This window comes from Cannabis sativa, chromosome 4, assembly GCF_029168945.1.
Source record: "Cannabis sativa cultivar Pink pepper isolate KNU-18-1 chromosome 4, ASM2916894v1, whole genome shotgun sequence".
NCBI classification, from domain to species: domain Eukaryota; kingdom Viridiplantae; phylum Streptophyta; class Magnoliopsida; order Rosales; family Cannabaceae; genus Cannabis; species Cannabis sativa.
The window spans coordinates 3,616,664-3,636,994 of NC_083604.1; the positions used below are offsets into that span (position 1 = coordinate 3,616,664).

The 20,331-nt window shown below is 31.4% G+C and overlaps 2 protein-coding genes and 1 pseudogene across 4 annotated transcripts; 2 read left to right on the forward strand and 1 right to left on the reverse strand.

Moving 5' to 3' along the window:
• Positions 1–1,507: 1,507 nt before the first annotated feature.
• LOC115714089 (putative potassium transporter 12) lies at positions 1,508–7,829 on the reverse strand. Its single transcript, XM_030642622.2, has 9 exons — positions 7,177–7,829; positions 5,916–6,144; positions 5,582–5,830; positions 4,892–4,942; positions 4,518–4,778; positions 4,014–4,066; positions 3,809–3,923; positions 3,444–3,698; positions 1,508–2,665 (listed from the first exon to the last, which is right to left on the reverse strand). Exons 1-9 carry the CDS (start codon positions 7,456–7,458, stop codon positions 1,623–1,625), a joined length of 2,538 nt encoding a protein of 845 aa, XP_030498482.2. The 5' UTR covers positions 7,459–7,829; the 3' UTR covers positions 1,508–1,622.
• Positions 7,830–8,730: 901 nt separating this feature from the next.
• Positions 8,731–11,271, forward strand: LOC115713961 (serine/arginine-rich splicing factor RSZ21). Of its 3 annotated transcripts, none has more exons than XM_030642454.2 (6): positions 8,731–8,889; positions 9,361–9,476; positions 9,699–9,787; positions 9,996–10,236; positions 10,549–10,671; positions 10,916–11,271. In XM_030642454.2, exons 2-6 carry the CDS (start codon positions 9,388–9,390, stop codon positions 10,920–10,922), a joined length of 549 nt encoding a protein of 182 aa, XP_030498314.1. In that variant the 5' UTR covers positions 8,731–8,889; positions 9,361–9,387; the 3' UTR covers positions 10,923–11,271. The 3 variants fall into 3 exon arrangements, with proteins under 3 accessions (XP_030498314.1, XP_060970786.1, XP_060970787.1); XM_061114803.1 differs by having other exon boundaries at positions 10,923–11,271; XM_061114804.1 differs by having other exon boundaries at positions 8,761–8,938; positions 10,923–11,271.
• Positions 11,272–19,153: 7,882 nt separating this feature from the next.
• LOC115712637 (mitogen-activated protein kinase kinase kinase 20-like) lies at positions 19,154–20,050 on the forward strand (annotated as a pseudogene).
• The last annotated feature ends 281 nt before the right edge of the window (positions 20,051–20,331 follow it).

The following is a 20,331-nucleotide window of genomic DNA, read 5'->3' on the forward strand; positions in this document are numbered from 1 at the left end:
GACATTTTTCTTGGATGAATATAAGATATTAGACTATGAAAATGCTATAGGGGTTTATTATTAATTTATAAAGATAGTGAAAGCTCTATTTTCTTCATGGCAGAGAGTTCTTACAGTGAATTTCACTGTAATTTCTCTTAATGAAAGCACCAATTGTTAGATAATAGTTTCTTCGAGACATGACAAATCTCCTAAAATACACTCTTCGAGTCCGTGCCAAATTCCAATTAAACCAAAGTTTTATTTTCTCCTTCCATATCTAATAATAGCTACATAATTACATATTTATAGACTTTTACATAGCATTTTCATAGTCTAATATGTATATTTATATATATGAAATCATTATATATGTGATGATATCATTATCAATGTATACTAATTTTTTAGCATGTTACAATGTAAGATTTGATATAGCAAACCCCACTTCATAATTAGCCCAACCTAATCCAAAATCCATGAAAATGACTCATGATAATATCATAACTATGTTTTAAACATCCCATTAGACAACAATGAAGAATAAATTCGACATGTTATTATTATTCTCTTTTGTTAATATTAATATTAATATTAATATTAGTATTAATAATTCTTCCAACATAACTACCTTTTAATTGCGTATCAAATGCCATAATATGAGGTTCATTTCCCATGGAAAACACTTTGACAATCCCTACACAAAAAGTATTTGAGAGATACCTTAATAACTCCCATATGGAATCATTGAATTGAGTCTCAAATACGTACTTAATTAAAAAAATAAAATAATTTTAAGAAAGGTAAATAATGAGTGATTTCAATTATTTGAAAATGGTGTGATACATATCAACCTGCTTTTCTTTCTAGAAAAAAAATGACTATTTCAATTATAAGAAAGAAAAAGGAAGTAGTCCTTATAATATTTTATTTTGATGTTGATATTATTATTTAATTTTTTTGGTCTTGGGAAATATGGCAAGAAAGTAATGCTTGAGGGTTAACCAAGTCAAAAGTAGTGTTTATTGCTTTTATGCCTTATTAAGCTTTCAAAAAATCAAGAGAAAAAAAAAATAATAATAATAAAGTAGACCAAACAAAGTGAAGTTGTTCTAGACCACAACTTGAACTTTTCATCAAAGATATTCTTGTAAACAAAAAACAAAAATCTTTTAAAGAATTTTTTTTTTTGATAACCCTTTTAAAGACAATTTTAATACGAATAGAACACTTGTTGTTACACTTACATGTGTATGAATATATATAACATTTGTAGTTACATGGGAAAAAAAAAAGTGAAAAGAGAAATGGATTATTATTATTCTTTATGCCATCATAGCAAAAACAGAGAATCCAATCTGGGATTTATAGTTAAAAATAAGTCAAAACCAGAAAACAAGGGAGAACATTAGTCAAACCTGAAAATGACATGCACGTAGTACAATCACAACAAAAAAACATGAATAAGCAAAAATGTGAAACAAGTCAAAAAGGCATATAATGTCAGGACTCAGGACAAGACTTTGTATGTTTAATTTGTTTATTTATTTATCATTATTGTTTTTGACATGGGTTTTTTGCAACACAGTCAATAAATTAAAAAAGAAAAAATAAAAGAGAAAGTGTAACTATGAATGAAGAAATCAAACCATATATGTCATCTCAACTTGAAGAATGTTCATGTGAGGAACACTCATATTTGCAGCACCAGCTCTACAGTTCCTCCTCAAGAATGCATAGAAGTAATTTATAACAAGTTTCTTGAGAAAAAATGAGTTTTTCTTTGCTCTAACATCCCCATGTGCTAGAAAGTAAGTGAATCCTGAATCTATTGCTTCTCTTAGAGCTGAGAGTTCATATTCCAAACTCGGGTCTTCATCCGATGACATGATACTAGATGGTAATGTGGTAGCAATAGCATTGTCTTCTGTAAAAGAAGTTCCTTCTTCCATTAATGGGATCCTAAGCTCTTCTTCATACCCTTCTCCAGATGGGATTCTAGATTCCCTCGATGTAATTGAAACGCTATCGTGGTCTAATTCGTTTAAGGAACCCTCCAAGGCAAGATCTTGAGCTTCCCTTCTTAAAAAAGTTTCTAGGCTTTCAACTAAGAGTTGCTCAAATGCATGGTGATCTTCTTTCCTGACATCTTTGTAGCCATATCGAGCAATGCATCGGAACATATGGTAGTCCTTTTCACAAACTCTTCGAAACAGGAATCTTTCCTCTTGAGGAACTACTGGGATTGGGACATATTTAATGCAAACAAAAACTACAATAGAGTGTATAGCTGGAAGGCTAAGAAGAAACTGACCGAAAATGGAGGGAATGCCTTGGACAAGCTCATTGTATAGCAATCCTATTCCTGGGACTCGAACAGTCCCGAGTGTGGAGCCAAGTTCTTGCATGAAATCCATGGAAATCTTTTCTCTTACCTCACTCTGGTACTTCAACACACTCCCATAGTTCCATGTGTACATTACACAAAGAAAGAAAGTAGCAAAAACAAGAGGTAGCCAACCACCTTCCAATAGTTTTGTTAGAACTGCAGATAAGTAGATGAGCTCTATTGATCCAAAGACGAGTGGGAACAATATAGCCACAAACAAGTTGGTCTGCCAAATGAGAAGCATTACAAGTGTCACTAAGATTGTACTCACAATCATGACACCGACTTCAGCTATGCCTGTAAGAACATTATGAAACTGTATTAGCCAATGTGTGAATTGGGTTTAGTTCTTGCTAGTTGATGATTTATGTGTTTGATGAAGCAGAAGCATAAAAGCAGTAAATTGCTATCTAATATTTCTTATAAGTAACAATGTTGTGAAGTTTTGGCTCCTATTTTCTACATCTCACTCGGATTGATGACTTGGCATTCTCAAGTCTGTTATTTTAGTTAGTTGACCATTGCAACTAACAGATCACTCAAGATTCATCCTAACTGAATTAACCAACTCAGTTAGTGTTTCCTTCCAAAAGCTACTCGTGTACATCTACCCTATATATTCACTCCTAGAGAGTTAGAGAAATCAATGTACTAAGCCATTTTCTAAGCTGTGTATAAGCTTGTTTAGAGAGAGCATTGTAAGAGCTTTTAGGCTCGAGCGAAAACCAGATTGTACATCTGTGAGAATTGAGGGTGTAACACTGTTCAACATAGGTTGATCTCAGGCTCTACCGAACCTTGGAGTAGGACTAATTTTGAATAAAGATTAAATCTGAACCAAGTAAATTTTCATTGTGTTCATCTACATTCCTGCATTTTATTGTGATTCCTAAAGTGTTTGTCTTTTATGTTTTGATTCTCATTTGTAGACTCGCTACTGTGATTTCTTGTTTATGGTGTGTTGTGCAAGTAAAGATCCTAACAATTGGCAATGAATTGAACTTTGTGATAAGGTTCACAAGATGTAACTAAATGACTATGCACATGATCATAAGAAGAATGGAAGATACTTAACCGTATGCGTTGGCAATATCAGTCGTGTTTCGAAAGATTGAAACTACAACAATGCACATGATCATCAGAAACCAATTGATGACAGGGATGTAAATTTGGCCCATTTGTTTCCTTGAGGTGTGAACTATCTTCAACCTTGGGAAACACCCAAGAGCCATAGCTTGTTTAACACATGAAAAAGTAGCCGATATCATTGCTTGACTGGCAATCATTGCAGCTAAGGTTGCTATCACAAGAACTGGCCAGAAAAGACTCTCTGTTTTGTTCACAAGATTAAGAAACAAGATGTCAAAATGAGGTACCAACATATGACACAAACATCTGTATACATATACCTATATATGTATGTATGTTAGCAAGTTTAACCTGGGACAGAATCATAAAATATTCTCTCTGTAGCATGAGGGAATTTCATCAGATATGCTGCTTGGCCCATGTAAGCCAAGAGAAGACAAGGGAACACCACAAAAGTGAAAGCAATCTGTATAAGCAGAACATGTTAATTATATGAAGACTTACTAAGAAAATCTATGCAATAAAGGCAAAAAAGATGTAAATTTTCAAAGCAAACCTGTATGGATCGTACGGAAAAATGGCCTAAATCTGCAAACATTGCTTCAGCTCCTGTGGCAACATTTTCAGGCAAGATATGTAATTAAACAGGGTTTGTAATTAGACCCACAAAACAAATTTTGTACTTTCTTTTTTTAAACTAGGATTCCCGCCTAACCCTACATTATCTGGGGAGACCAGGAAACTATAGCAATTGCTATGTAGGTACTTAGGAGGGATTGCAAACCACATGTCTGACCATTTGAGCTACTCGTTTTGGGTCAGATACTTTTATACTTTAACACATCATAAACGAGCTTTATTGTTTGCTTCAAAGGGAAAAGGAAAACTCTATTCAGCATTGTACCAAACTCAAGGCTAAAAATAGTAGTAGCCCTTTTAATATAGCTCCATAGCTATAAATAATCTCAAACAAAGACTTATGTTTGCTCATGTTAAGTAAATGATGATTTTAAGAGCATTAGATGTTAAGATACAGAGCAACAATGTACATGAAACTAACCTGTAATGCACAGAACACAACCGCCAAGAGCTGACCAGGCTTGGCTGCTGTTCTTTTTGAAGAAGAGAAAGATATACATAGGATTAAGTGCTCTCACGACTGTGATATCATACTTGAAAAGATTGTAAACCCCAATACAACCAAGACTGAAGAACCACAAAGCTAGTACAGGCGCAAACAAGAAACCGACTTTAGCAGTCCCAAAACTCTGTATGCTGAATAATGCGATCAGAATGAATATTGAAACCCCAACCACAGCATCTGTAAGTAAAATCATATGAACATGAATGGTGTTTTAGTATGTATTTGTTAGGTGTTGCCCATAGGAAATGAATGAAAATGAACCTCAGATAGTGAAAGGAAAAGATACACACTTGTACCAAAGCCTTGTACTTGACCTTTCAAACCACTCACAGCAGACATCACTGTCATAAAAGAGGAAATAATTTGTTATTACAAATCTCTGATGTTAAATGATAGCACCAGACCATATTCAAACAAAAACGATATTGCATATCAATGCTTGGGCTGCAGAAGAATATAATTCATAAAGCCTGTTTTTGATGGAGTTATATGCCCTCTTTAATCATGAATAATAACATATTTTATGATAAAAGAACTGCAGCAATTTCTTAGACCAGCTTTGTTGACAAAGTGATACAACCACTTGGGTAGAACTCACTCCCAAAAGCTAGCCTAAGAGAGGATGCCCAAGAAGTCGAACCCACTTAAGGGTGCATGGCTCTAATACTACTTGATACAACCATTTGGGTAGAACTCATTCCCAAAAGCTAGCCTAAGAGAGGAGGGTACCCAAGTAGTCCTATACTTGGTCAATGTGGGATCCTAACACAAACCCACAAGCCACAAGTGAGACTTAAACCTTAGTTATGGTAAAGCTACAATATTTTAGTTACAGTAAACAAATCTTTCTACCGGTTTAAATTTTGTGTCAGCATTTCCTGATCCAAAAAAGAGGCAAGTCCAGAATATTTTAGGTAGGCACTGTTGCATTGCACCCCTATATTTACAAGTTGCAAATAACACAATATCCAATTAAGCACCTGACATTGCTGGGGTTAGTATTCCATCTCCTATAATCATGGAAGTTCCTGTCAGAACAAGCAGCAAGAGAAGGATTTTCAAGGATGATTTCCTTTCCAAAGCCTCTTTTATAGTCAAAGCCCTTTCCAACTCTGGTGTAGGCAGTTTCAGCTTAAAACTCGAGATTTGTTCATCAGCTGGTTGACGATTTGGAAGCATATTTACCTTTGCATACCTGCAAATCAGTGAATACAGTGCAAATGTTCCTCCTATTATTGGAACCATGAAAAATGTCAGTATGTACATGATTGGTCAGATGGATTTTAACCAATAGATATTAGACATAATACTGACCTTCCCCGTTATCATTGGCTTTAAGAACGACGAAGACATATTTCGCCAGTGGTATGAGAGCAATTGTATACATAACTAGTGACAAAGCCCCCAAAACATCAACATCTGAGTCAATTTTTACCTTGCTAAAGACATCAGCAAAGACATACAAAGGGCTTGTGCCCATGTCACCATATACCACTCCAAGAGTTTGGAATGCTAAAGCAACAGTTTGCCATGTTGAAATTTCCTGTGTCATCGAGGTAATAAAGCTTTGAAATGTCAGTTGAAATTGTCATTGTTTGATTCACTGCAGCATATCCTAGAACTTGATTTTCCAACTAATGAAATAATGTATGCTTGGAATTTCAGCTTAAACAGTTTAGTAAATGGTAAGCTTTTATGTTTGAGCTGCTTCCTTCCAAAATATCAGTGGGAAGTAAAGTAGAACTTTTATGTTGTTATACTATTATATACATTTATAAAGTACTAACTGTTAGAATATTTATTTGGACTAACATAATTAAGAGTAGCTTACTCATTGTTGATATTAGCATACAAAGATAACTATATAATTGGTATTGCATGGTATTAGCATTGGGTCATAATAGGATAGATATAACATACTAACATGTGTTCTCAACAAATTTTGGCCAAGCCATTTCTCTCTCACTTTCGGTATGGGAATTTGACTACACTCTTAGTGTGTGTGAGGAATATGGCATACGGGTGGTTTGGAGAGAAAAGGGACAGTAGTGTCCATGGACACTTCTTGCATTCTTGTCTTCTTTGAATGTAGGTTGTTGAAGATATGTGATGAGCACAAGGAGAAGCATGAGAATTCATGGTCATCATCACAAGGTAACAATGTTTCTCTTATTTTGTTTTTGTTGCCTTAAATAGGATGATATTGTTTTGTTTTGGATGAGCATAAATAAATTGTTTGATCATATTCCTAGATTAGGATTTTAGAATTCTTCCTTCCTGAAAGTTTACATACTAATTCAGTCCACTCAAAATTGCTTCATTTATCAGAGATATTCAATCAAAGAACTTTTCAGTTGACTTCTCAAAAGCTAAATCCTCAATCATAATAAAAGCACTTAAAAGTTAAAACTTCATAATAGTCAAGAGTAACTGAACCATATACTCTAATTTATTCAACATTACAAAACCATAAGCTGTCCATAAATTAGATTCATCATATGAAAACAAAAACAACCCCAAACGACCATGATATTGGTTTCTCCAAATAACATCAAACAAAAGTAGAAATTATTACCTTGGCGTGGTGACCATGAGCTCCAGAAATTTCCATGGCTTCAACATCAAATGAATCAACTCTCTTGGGCTTCTTAGCAAGTCTCCTTCTCAAAGTTCCAAACCCTTCTCGCCCTTCATTACCATCAACAAGAGACCAAGGAGGTGACTCTGAATCCACTTCACTTCCATCTACCCACCTTGACTCACTTCCACCACCACCACCACCACCACTACTCCCACTAGGCCTACGGCTCAATAACCTTACACTACTACTCTCTTCAATCCTATCTCCTCCTTCCATTACAACAAAAACCCACTTGGAAAAAACCTCAATCTCTGTAAACAAAGCAACCCCAGATGGCAGATACTCTTTATGTGCCTCTTCTCAAACCATTTCTTGGAAAGTTTTGATCTTTTTGCTGGGATACAGATTACAGAGGCAATTGGCAAGTCAAAACCTTTTCTTCTTGATGACCCGTGATTCGAACTTGCAGCGACTCAATGGAGATAAAAGACAATACTCAATGATATATCTTTATGTTAACTGTAAGGACAACCGACCAAGTTACGAGAAAACGAAATAATTGTGTTAAAAAACAACAAAACATTTTACATAAGTATCATACCATACCCCATCACCATTCACCACCCAACACTTTTGGTCAAATTGATTCATTTGTCAGAAATTATTAACCATTTTTCTTTTCATCTTTAAAAAATTGAAAATTTATTGTTTAGGTAAACTATTATCTTTTAATTTACTAATTTAAGTCTTCTACTTTATCAAAATGCACAAACTTTGCACATGCTAACATAAAAAAATTATTCTTTCTTTTAAAAAATTATTGTTTTATCTTTTTTTCCAATGCTCTTCATTAGCTCATCATATAGTTAGTATATTATAAATTTGATTATTCATTTGGTTAACATATAATAATATTGTAAAGTTTACATATGTGTGGTTAATTATAATATATAAAAATAAAAATATTACAAAATTTAAGAATGACATAGTGCAATACAATAGATTGCATAATGATTTTGCTTGAAAAGTATACATTTATTTTGAATATTTTAGTTCAAGAACGTCATGATTCATGAATCACAACTTATTAACTAATGATTATTATGTTAAGTATTTTTTTGTACCTTTGGTAATTTTAATAATTAAATTTGAGTTAAAATATTATGTATATGTAATTTTAAAATACAAAAATCAATTGAAATTTATCAAGAAAAAAAAATACAAAATCAAATATACAATTTTTTTTGTTCCATACCAAATTAATACTTTGTAAAAACATCTAATACCAAATAATTAATTATCATTATTATTTGTTTTTCTTAAAACAAAAGCTAGGAGTACAGGGAGATAAGGTGTGGGAGTGACAGAGTAGGTAGTTGAATGGGGCCCATCTATTAACTAAACTGTTATTGGACCGATGATTAGGCCTTTTCAATTGCAGTCATTGGCCCAAGTAATAGATTCTTTTCGGCCCAGTTGTCCTTAAAGCACACTAGTCACGGCCCAAGGCCCAATATCCAAGGCCCATGATAGACACGTGGAAAGTGTTTATATTGTATTCAGTCCCAAGCTACCCATACAGTGAATCATTCTCTCCTTTTTTTTCTTGTTCATAGGGAGGGTTTAGGGATTTTAAAGGATCAATCCGAATTGTCTTCTTCTTCGATCGCACGTTACTAATCTTCAAGATTCGAACCCAATTTCTCTGTAAGATTTCTCTCTCATGCTTCGATTGTTCTTCGATTTTAATCGTAAGGCAAGGATTTTGATTTTGATCTCTCTTTCACTTTTCGGTATTGTACGTACATATCTATGGAAATTATGTTATGTTTCACTGTATTCGATCGTAAACATTTATGTATTTTTCTTTTTTATTATTTTTTGTGTCGTTGTTTTGGATAGCAAAGCAAAGACTGATTATGTTAGGTTTTGTTTTGTTTCGAAATTGAATTTAGCTTGGAGAAAGGAAATATTTTTTTTTTTTTTACTATTTTGAATAAACTTATGAAAGTTTTAAATTTTGCTAATTGACACTAAAAATCTTTCTTTCTTTTTTTTTTTTTTTTTTTTAATATTTGAGTCATATTATATTTAGACGAAATTGTGTAGATTTTGTTTTCATTCTTAATAGCAAAGTTCAAACAGAGGGTTAGTGATTTTGTCGATTTGTTTTTGTAGGGTGGAATTGACTTGTGAATTCCGAAGATGGCTCGAGTTTATGTTGGGAATTTGGATCCTCGAGTGAGTGAAAGGGATCTAGAGGATGAATTCCGGATGTTTGGTGTTCTTCGGAGGTAACCGAAATTGTTTTTTTTTTACCTAATTTTCTAAGCATTTGAATTCTACCGTAATTTTGGTAGAACTTGCGTTGATGGTTGCAATTAACTCTTACACAACTGTGTGTTTTGTGTTCATACACAGTTATGGTTTCACTATGTATTTTTTTGTTTGGAATTGCTGAGGAATGTTCTTTTGTTTTTTCTTCCTCTGAAAGGATATTTTTGAAATTGTTGCAGTGTTTGGGTTGCTAGGAGACCACCAGGATATGCATTTATTGAATTTGATGATCGCAGGGATGCTATTGATGCCATTCAAGCTTTGGATGGTCAGTAATTTTTTTAGGTGTTATTTGTTGCTAAATACATTTGTTACCTCCTCTCTTTGGAAGCTTCATGCAGTAGGACTGTTGGCATCATCAATTTTCAGACGATTAGGTTCTAATTATTATAAACAGCCATTTTTGAATGGCTGAAGATCTCCTTTCTGTTGGTGTATCATGATTTTTTCTAAAATTTCTTGTTCTTGGTGTCTAGGGAAAAATGGTTGGCGAGTGGAGCTTTCACATAACTCTAAAGGTGGTGGGGGAGGTCGTGCTGGTGGTGGTCGCGGGCGTGGTGGAGGTGAGGACTTGAAGTGCTATGAGTGTGGTGAGCCTGGTCATTTTGCTAGAGAATGTCGTATGCGTGTTGGCTCACGAGGTTTGGGTAGTGGAAGGCGCAGGAGCCCTTCTCCTAGGCGCCGCAGGAGCCCAAGCTATGATAGATATGGACGCAGGTTTGTTGTTCGGTACTCTGGATATTTTTTCACGAAGTCATGGCAAAGAGTAATGGTTTCTTCATTTAACTGGAAAACATAATTACCATTTCAGCAGTGTATTCACTTCTGCATTGCAAAATCCAGTGTATATAATTTTAGAAAAGAGTAAGGAAAAAGGAATGAAAATTATTCACTAAGCTTTTCAGGATGAGATGATAGCATCTTATCTTAATCTAAAATGTGGCAATATATACATATAATTTCCAAGCCCAAATTTTTTTGGTGTGTTAATCTTGAGCACAAAAATAAAAAAAGTCCATGTCGTGACAGGAGTTTTAGTCCGCGTAGGAGATCTCCCAGGCGCCGCAGCATATCACCTATTGCACGTGGTCGAAGCTACAGCAGGACTCCTCCATTCCGCCATGCTCGCCGTGTGTCACCTTATGCCAATGGGTATGCTAAGCTGCCTCTCTAGCATATACTAATCGATTAATTCATTGCAAACTAAACAATTTCAAATTAAAAATTAACTTGAATGGTGACACTCGTTAACATATTTTTCTTTTGTTTTGAGTTTATGATATGTGTAAGCATAATTTACATCAAGATATTACACACATATCATTATTTATTTATTTTTACTGTTACCTTATTATGAATTATCGGCATTTCATTTCATGGTTGACTCTCATTTCAGGGACTAGAGTCTAGAGCTGTGAAACGTCAAGTGGAGTAAATGCTAGCTGTCCTGGAGATGATGCAGTGTTACACTTTTAGTTCTATTAGGATTGGTTGAATTGACGAGAATCATGTTAGTTATGTTGATATGTGACAATGAGATTTTTATTAGAAACTTGGTATTGTGGATGGCTCCTACAGTTGGATGCGAAAAGGGGTTCTTTGGACACCGATTTGCATCGATTCTCACTTCAGCTTAATGAGTATTGGAGGTCGATTTTCTACTTTTTTTTTTAGTTGAGATATTATCCTGTTTATATTGTTATTAAAAATATTGGTTGTGGTAATATTTCATTTTGCTTATTTTGATTTGAAGTGCTTGTTTTGATTTGAGGTCTGGTTTTCGGCTATAATGGCATCGTTGACCGCTCACTGCATCTTTAGTGCACACGGTTCCCATCATCCCTGCTTCTGCTTCACTATCTTCTACTTCTTGTTGCTCCCATATTACTGAGTTAAATTGGATTATACTGGAAATGTGGTTGCATCCGACAATCTTCTGTTGCGTTGTTCGGAAACAAAGTTTTGGGGTTTATCTCTTCTCTTTTCTTAGCTGGTTCAAGATGCTCAAAGCCGTTCACTGCACTTACTAGTCCACTGCATCTGCGTCTCTGCACCTGAACTACTAGTTTTTCTGCATTTTTATCAGCTTTGAAACATGAAAATCATTTTCAAATTGGCTGCACAGAACCATTTTTCAATGCATTTTTCCTCGTAAAAGTTCAATCCTCATCATAGTAGAGACTTAAAACTTCCGGATTAGCTGGTTTCCATGTTCGATTTGAAGCTGGGTTGATACTCTGCTTTTGCGATAGAAATCTAGGAATAGTGACTGACTGTTAGATCCTTGAACACACTGATTTGGGTTGAAGTTGGTTAGACCGTTGGTGATCCCATAAATCTTCCGTTTTGCGCTTTCATTACTCGGCTCGGCCTTGCATCTATGTTTCGGTCAGCTTAAGATTTGGTACGAGCTTTTCCCACTACTCATTTTTCCAAGTTTAGCCCATTTACAAGTGTTTTTTTTTTAAGGGTTCTTTCGATCAAGCTTAAGGTGTTTGTCGTGTGCTTTAAGATTTATCACGTAGGTTTTGATATCAGGATCCTTAGGTGTTTCTTCGTTATGTTGTAATTTGATTTTTCAGGATGATGTTGATGATGATGATCGATGTAATGTGATTTCTTTCTTCGTTATGTTTGTCTTTGTTCTTTTCTTCCCTGACAAGCCCTTTCTAACAACACATTCTATATTAACTTCTAAAGTAAAGAATTACAGTAAATGATTCTTCGCATTTTAATTCTTCATTGAAATTTCTTTTCATGATCTAACGTTTTAATCATTGGGAAACACAGTTGTCATTTTAATCAATTATTTTGTCGTAGAGACTATATTCCAGATTTGAACAGGCATATACAATAATGGGTACTCCATTTTAGCTTTGCTCCGAAGACAATACTTTTGTTATCTTTAATACACTTCCACATTTATTGTTTGTTATTTTCCTTTCTATAAGAACTACTGTTTTTTTTTTTATTTGCGGCATAAATACCTTATCTTTTGAATTTTTATACACTTAAATACATATTGTTTTACGGAGTAAATATTTTATGTTACATTTCTATTACTTCTGTTACTACTTTTCTATTAAATATACCTTTGATTTTATATGTTATGCGTTGATCATTTATTAAGTAACATTTTTTTTAAAAATATTTTATTAATTTTTAACCAAAAATTAAGTATAAAAAATAAAAAACAAACATAATTATAATTATAATTGTAAAATGAAATGAAAAAAAAAAAATCAGTATTGTTATCTCTATTTACTGCTTCTTCTTATTATTTCTTCCTCTTTTTTCTTCTCGATTTTTCAAAATGATTACTTTATTAGGAGGGAGAGAGAGAAGAGAGAGAAAGTTGTAGGGTGAGTAAGACAATTTCTATGGGTTTTTGACGAATTTGGTACGTAGGAGAACATTATATCTTGCTGTTCTTCGGCAGTCAAAGTGGGATCTGTTGGTTTGCCATTAAATCCGACTAAGAAGAAAAATGAGAAAGAGGGAAACAAGGAGCTCGGGACTTGGGTCCATTCGGGCTACTAGAAAAAGGGTCGACTGACCTGACAGTGGCTCCACTTGAGAGAGAAGCAAGCTTCCGCCAATCTCCATTCCACATTATAGATCTCCCACTGTCATTTTTTTTTTGTTCTTGTTCATGAATTAATATATAATTTTATTGGTAAAGTTAGATTTTTTTTTTTTTTTTTGCATCAAGTATGAAATTTTAGTTTTTATTATTTTCTTGATCATTGAGTTTTGAAGAAATTAATTGCATGATTTGTTTGATTATCACATCAAGTTGAGGTTTTGAATGAATTTTTGGTAGACTGAGAGAAGGGGGATTGAAAGGAGAGAGACAAGATGAATGATTTATTATTATTATTATTATTATTTGTATTATTATAATTTTATTAGCTTTAATATTAAATTAACAATAATTATGTGTACCAATAATTGATCAACGGGATATAAATTAAATTTTGGTATATTTAAAAGAAAAGTAATAGCATAAGTAACATAAATGTAACATAAATATTTAATTTTTCGAAAAAGAACATATGGTATTTAAGTTTATAAAATTCAAAACATAAAATATTTATGCCGTAAATATTTTTTTTTTCATCAATTGCTCTCTTTTTTTATTTTATTTTATGTTTTCTGTTTATTTTAGCAAATAATGAAAGTATTTGGCTAATAATTTTTTTATTTTTTTAAAAAAAATAATAAGATTTAATCAATAAAATCAGCGTGAAATAATAAAAGAAAATATTAGCCAAATGCTTTCATTATTTTTTTACCATTCTTCTCATCATTCATATTACCAAAACTACTACCCAATTAAGGCATTTTCACCCAATACAATTCACGGAATGGCTGTGGCTCTAGATTTCGAGCTAAGTTGAAAAATGCCTCTTTTATTTATCAATTAATTAAATTTATCTCTAATTTTTATTTAATTGAAACATACCTCTTTTTATATGTACTATATTTAAAATAGAGTCATGGAGAGTATCTTGAAGTAACATGGGTAAAATTGGTACAATATTTAAAAAAGAGGTAAAAATGATAGACTTCAGAAAAGACGGTAAAAATAAAAGAAGACAAATATAAAAATGGTATAGAGTCTAATTTCCTCCTAGATTTCACCTCTCCTCTAGATTCCTAGTCATAATCACAGCCGTCCATTCCTCATCAAAGATCCACACGAGTGGTAAAACACACGTGTCTAACTCTAACGGACCTCATCAAACATTCCAAACATTGGTTTGGTTTGGACCCATTTCAATGTTCTTTCTCAACGGTTTTCACGACCCGAATTTTAGATACTGCCACGGTTTTGGGCTCTTTAGGCGCAATGGGCTGGTCAATATAATTAGGGCTATTTACAAAAAATATGGGAAAATAAAGATAAGTTTTGATATATATGGCATAAAAACTTAATTACACTAAATATGGCATTTTTTTAAAAAACTTACAAATATGGGAAAAAATCTTGAGTAATGCCATAAAAAACTTAAAATTTGTGTTTCTTTTTATTTATTTTTTCTTTTTTTAAAAAATAAAATACTAAAATAAATAAAAAATGATCTCAACTATAGATATTATTTTTTTTATTTAAACTACTATTTTTTTTCTTTGTTTTTTTGTTAAAAACTAATTATTTCATTAAAAGCAACAGAAAAAAAAAACCAGTTTCATCAACATCATCCTGAAGAAAAAACAATATAAAAAATTATAATCTAAAGATAATATAAACTTTAAAAATCAGTTTCATCAACATTGAAAGAAACTATTAATTTCATTAAAAGAATAAAAAAAATAGTTTCATTATGTTATTAGAATTTTTTTTCAAGTTACTTTTTTATTATTTTGTTTCTAGGTTGGAAACTTACACTTATATTTTGTTATTAAATTATTGGTAGGCATTATGTGTTGTTTTGATTATATTTGTGATTAGTATTTTTTTTTTGTATATTTGTGTGTGTGTATGTTTTTATTTGATTGTCTGATGAAACTGGTTTCAATTAACTTTATTATTAACATTTGTATTTTGTTATGATTTTTTATAACGTCAAAACTGGTTTCACATGTTTTAACTATTCTGTAATGGGGTTGCTCAATTTTTATGATATTATTATATATTTTTTCGTTTGTATAAAACCAGTTTTATTATTGTATGATATTTGAACAACAATTTTTATTTTATTTTAATTAATCAGTTTCTGACATACATATTATTTTATTATTTTCATAACTGGTTTTTTTAAGTAATTAATTTTTTTTATTGTTGTTCATAATTGAGTTTTATTCAATTTTTTATTAATTTATCTCAAGAAACTGGTTTTTATTTGTTTGTTTTTATTTTGGTTGTTTTACTAACTGGTTTCTCACATTCCACTGTTTTTTTTTTTTGTTATTCTTTTATGGTTTTTATTGCACTTTTGTCTCTTTAATTTTCTTTGTTTCTTTTTTTTCTCTTTGATTTTAATTTGTGATTCTCTTTGTTATATTTGCTGCATATTGTATGTTTAAATTAACTCTAATTTTTGAGCAAGCAAATAAAAAATTAAATGCCAAAATAAAGAATGAAGTTAGAAGTTTGATTATTAGGTATTGATATAAATTTTATATGTTCGAAACTGGTTTTTAAATTTAGTATCGTTAATTTGTAAAAGTTTAGTTATTAGGCATTGTGTATTTTTTATTATGTTATTGTTGAAACTATTTTTTTTTTTTTGCCTCTTTTAATGAAATAATTCGTTTATTTTAATATTGATGAAACTGTTATTTAAAGTTATTATCGTCTTTAGATTGTAATTTTTTTCATTATCTTGTTGATGAAACTATTTTTTGTATTCTTTAAATGAAATTATTAGTTTCTTTCAATGTTGATGAAACTAGTTTTTAAAGTTTGGATTCTTTTTAGATTATGATTTTTTATATTGTTTTTTTTTCAGGATGATATTGATGAAACTGGTTTTTTTTTGGCTGTTTTTAATGGAATAATTAGTTTTTAACAAAAAAAAAAAACGAATAGTAGTTTAAATAAAAAAACAAGTTTAATTTTTGTAAAAAAAAATGAAATATAAAAATGTACACTTATTATATATATTAAGAGAAAAAAATTGAAAAAAAAAAAAAGAGAGACACAAAGAGAAATTAGAAAAAAAAAATAGAGAGAGATAAGCGAAAGAAAGAAAAAAAAAAGTAGCAACTGACTTAAAAGTTGAAAAGAAAAAAGAGAGCCAAAATTGACTAAAAAATATATAAAAAAGACAAAAAAAAAACTTTTTGAAGTTTCAATAAGTAAAAAAGAAAAAAAAAATTAATAAAAGTATAAAAGTAAAATGTTCTTGTCAAATTAAAAATGTAATGTTTGAAAAAAAAAATGTAGTATTTGGTGTAAATTTGTCAAATAAAAAGAAAGCCTAAAATGTAAGTGTAAAATAAATTAAAAAAATAAATAAAACTAATTAAGCTAAAAACAAAAACATAAAATATGGGATTGGATAATAAGTTTATAAAAATATGGCATATCAAATACCATAAAAAACTTAAATGTGAAAAAATGCCATAGAAAAGTGGCAAACCTAAAAATGCCATATTTTTCTAACTTTGTTATGAAATCCCATATTTCATGTAATTTTCACATATAGGGACCCTAAATCTCAAAACTAAAAAAAAATGTTTTTCTTTAAATATTAAGTAAAATGACCAAACTGTTAAAAATTTGACAAGTACAATTATAATCTTGAAAGATTTACCTTAACTTTCTACCTCTTCTCGGTCTTTTGTCTCGTTTGTGGTATATTGATTTATTTGCTATGTATAACATATAGGAAAGAGAAAAGAAAAAATAAGAAGGTTAAAATTTATTTGTTTTTAGTATATTTATTTTTTACTATGATAGATTTGTGGTATATTAAGTTTGCATTATGGTATGTCTATTTATGTTTGTAGTATATGAATTTTGTATGCTATGTTATATATTGTGGAATTTTTTTAATAGAATATTAGTTTATTTTTGCTGATCCACGTGCTTTAAGATCAAGGGTTAAGATCTTTCCAGAAAAAGCACAAATCGCGATCCAACGGATGAGGAACCGAGGGGACGACATTAAATGCTTTTGCTAAGATCGAGGTATTTTTTTATCATTTATATTCACCTCAGAGCCCACGTTGATAGTAAATGGCTGTCATTCTACTGTTTTGCACGAAAAGCGTCTTCCCAAAGCGCGTAGCACTCACGAACCCAAGAAAGTAGAGACACGTATGAGATGCCAGTTGTCCTCCACACCAATTCCTAACTCTTCGACTGTCGAGTGCCGGAAAGAGAAATGTACTTCTGTTACTTACAGATTTACCCACGTGTCTGATGACTCTAAGATTATCTGGGAGGAAATCACTCTTAAGTCACAAAAGCACGGAGATAAATATTATTTGTGTTTTGGAGAAGAGACATGTGGCGAAACAGGAGGGTAATCATCATCCAACAATGGGCCTAAACCTTCTCGTTTGTGGAATACCAAGTCAAATTTAGGACAGACCCAAGCCTAGTGACAACTCAGAAGCTTTGCCTCCGGGGCATAGGGTTCTTTCGAGACCCGGAGGTCTCCCTAGTCTTTCGAGATTGGAAGTAATGAAGACCTTCGAATGAGGATAAGGGAGCACCTAGAAGCAGACCGCACGGGAAACTCCTGGACGCCTACTATAGGATGACAACCGGATGCTTATCGTGAGAGGGGAGGCAAAATACTACCTTAAAAATGATGTTTCCACCCTTCTGACACAGGATCAAATATTGTTCTCTGTGTCAGATCATGGTAGTGCACGCACCACCACTGCCTACACTCCTCTTTGTCTGACGGCTCCTCTGATACTTTTGTTTTCCAAGCGTAATCTCCGTGTAACACGTGTTTTGCACAAAACAGTCCCCTCATTCGTACGGAACCATCACCCCCACGAGCTGGATATCTCTTAGTGGGCATCAAAGTCATGCATTTTGTGTATTTTACCCCATTAGTGGGCTTGCTTTTACATAAAAACCCGAACGTATCACAGTCAAAATCCAAACTCTAAAATATATAAACCATAATATCCCTTCTTGCAAAGAGGGAGAAAAAACTTAAAATTGAAACTCTGCTAGTTTTTATTCTGAATTTTCTTCTTCTTTTCCAAGAAAAACCAAGAGAGATCACTTTGTGGCAAGAATTAGGTTCTTCATTGTAAAACTTACTTGTAATACACTTTGAAGCTAAAAAAAGGCTAATGTATAAACTCGCAAATTTATGATTATTAACGCCTGAACCACGTAAAAATCTTACATCTGATCATTTACTTGAACACTACTTAATTTTTTTAAGCTCTTACTTAATTAATTTCTAAAAATCTCAGTAAATAGAACTAAATAAAATCAAATAAATAACTAAACATATAATTTTGAAAAAAAAAACTAACATATAAAATACAACAAATTCCAAAAATATATATATGATACGAAAAAATCACGTAAATATCACATACTAAATAAATTAATATTATATAATAAAAATCACAAATAAGATACTCCTTCTAATTTTTTTTTTTTGGTAAAAATTAAAAAAGATATTACTCCTTTTAAAAAAAATTAAATAAATTATATACATTACGTTTAATACTTACTCAAACTATAATAGTAGTATCAAATCAATTAGAAAAATAAAGTTCTGATCAATTAATTACATTAACCTTTTTTTTTTTGAATATTAAATACACTAAATTTTAAATGAATATATTTTTTAAAAAAGCAAATTACTGATATTTATATAAAATTAATAATAAAATATTACCGTTTAAAAAAACAAAATAAAAAGATATCTTTTATTTCAATTTAAATTATTAATATTAACTATTGAGTTTGATTTCGATTAAAATTATAATAATTACTTCTGTACATATAAGTTGATTTTAACACACTTGGACTTATATAAAGAGTTAGAATTACAAGATTTTGGAGAGAAAAACAAACGGGTTGACTTTGACTTATCTAATATAACACTCGATTTTTTTTCTTCTTTCGTCCTTTTATTATTATTATTTTTTTATTTTTTTAACTAATCAGAGAGAGTTTGAGTTAATTAGAAAAAATTTAAAAAAAATGGAAAAGTTTGATGGTGGTGAAGTAAAGGTAGAAGAGAGTATAGACCCAAGTAACACCCTTAGATGGGTTAGGGGTAAACTAATTGGAGAAGGAGTATTTGCGTCAGTTTACATGGCTAAAATGATCAAACCACCCACAATAGGGTCACGTATCAAAGACTACCATCCAATTATGGCCGTTAAAACAACAAACACAGATTGTGCTTCGGAGTACAATGAATCACTCAATGATAAGAAAATTCTTGATCTTCTCATCGATTGTCCTTACATCATTCAATGTTATGGAGACGACATAACAATTGACACAAATATTGACGATGATGGCAATGTTAATAAAGTAATATTTTATAATATCTTCTTAGAATATGCTTCGGGTGGAACTTTGCTCGAGTTTATTGACAAATCTCCGCTTTATAATGAATCTAAACAAGTTAAATGTTATGTACAATCAATTTTGAAGGGTGTTGAGTGTATTCATAATAAAGGTATTGTTCATTGTGATCTAAAACCAGATAATATATTGTTGGTCAAAGAGAAGGAAGATGATGATTACTTTGTAGCTAAAATTTCTGATTTTGGGTCGTCGAAGATGGCTAATGATGGTAGAACTCCGGTTAGAGGTACTTATGTATCAGGCTCCTGAATGTAGAAATGATAAAATTCAAGAACAATATTCAGATATTTGGGCTGTGGGTGTTATTGTTCTATTCATGCTAACCAAAAAATGGAATTGGAAAGATAAGTTGAGTAAGTACATTTCTGAAGACGCTAAAGATTTTTTGCTAAAATGTTTTGAAATTGTTCCATCGAAAAGACCATCTGCAAAAATGCTTCTAAGTCACCCATTTGTAACAAATATTTAAGGAAATTGATGATTTTTTTATTTTTTTAATGACTAGAAGATGTTATGAGAATTCAAATAATATCTATAATTGTAATTAAATGTGCTCATCAAATGAGTAATTAAATAACTAATGATGATTAGAAATAATAATATATAATTAGAGGAATTATTTTACATACTATTTTTTTTATTTATTTTTTAAAATTTACAGTTTGGATTGTCCCAGTAATTTTTATGTGGATTGTTATGTAGATTTTGATTGCGATTTAAATTATTTTGATGGTTGCTATATAAGTTGCTATGTAAATTTCCGTAAAAATATATAAACAAAA

Coding starts and splice junctions, on each gene's coding strand:
- LOC115713961 (XM_030642454.2), top strand. CDS start 9,388: ATGGCTCGAGTTTATGTTGGGAATTTGGATCCTCGAGTGAGTGAAAGG. Junction 9,477..9,698: donor ATGTTTGGTGTTCTTCGGAG/GTAACCGAAATT, acceptor AAATTGTTGCAG/TGTTTGGGTTGCTAGGAGAC. Junction 9,788..9,995: donor TGCCATTCAAGCTTTGGATG/GTCAGTAATTTT, acceptor CTTGGTGTCTAG/GGAAAAATGGTTGGCGAGTG.
- LOC115714089 (XM_030642622.2), bottom strand. CDS start 7,458: ATGGAAGGAGGAGATAGGATTGAAGAGAGTAGTAGTGTAAGGTTATTG. Junction 6,145..7,176: donor CTCATGGTCACCACGCCAAG/GTAATAATTTCT, acceptor TCGATGACACAG/GAAATTTCAACATGGCAAAC. Junction 3,699..3,808: donor ATTTTATGATTCTGTCCCAG/GTTAAACTTGCT, acceptor TGAACAAAACAG/AGAGTCTTTTCTGGCCAGTT.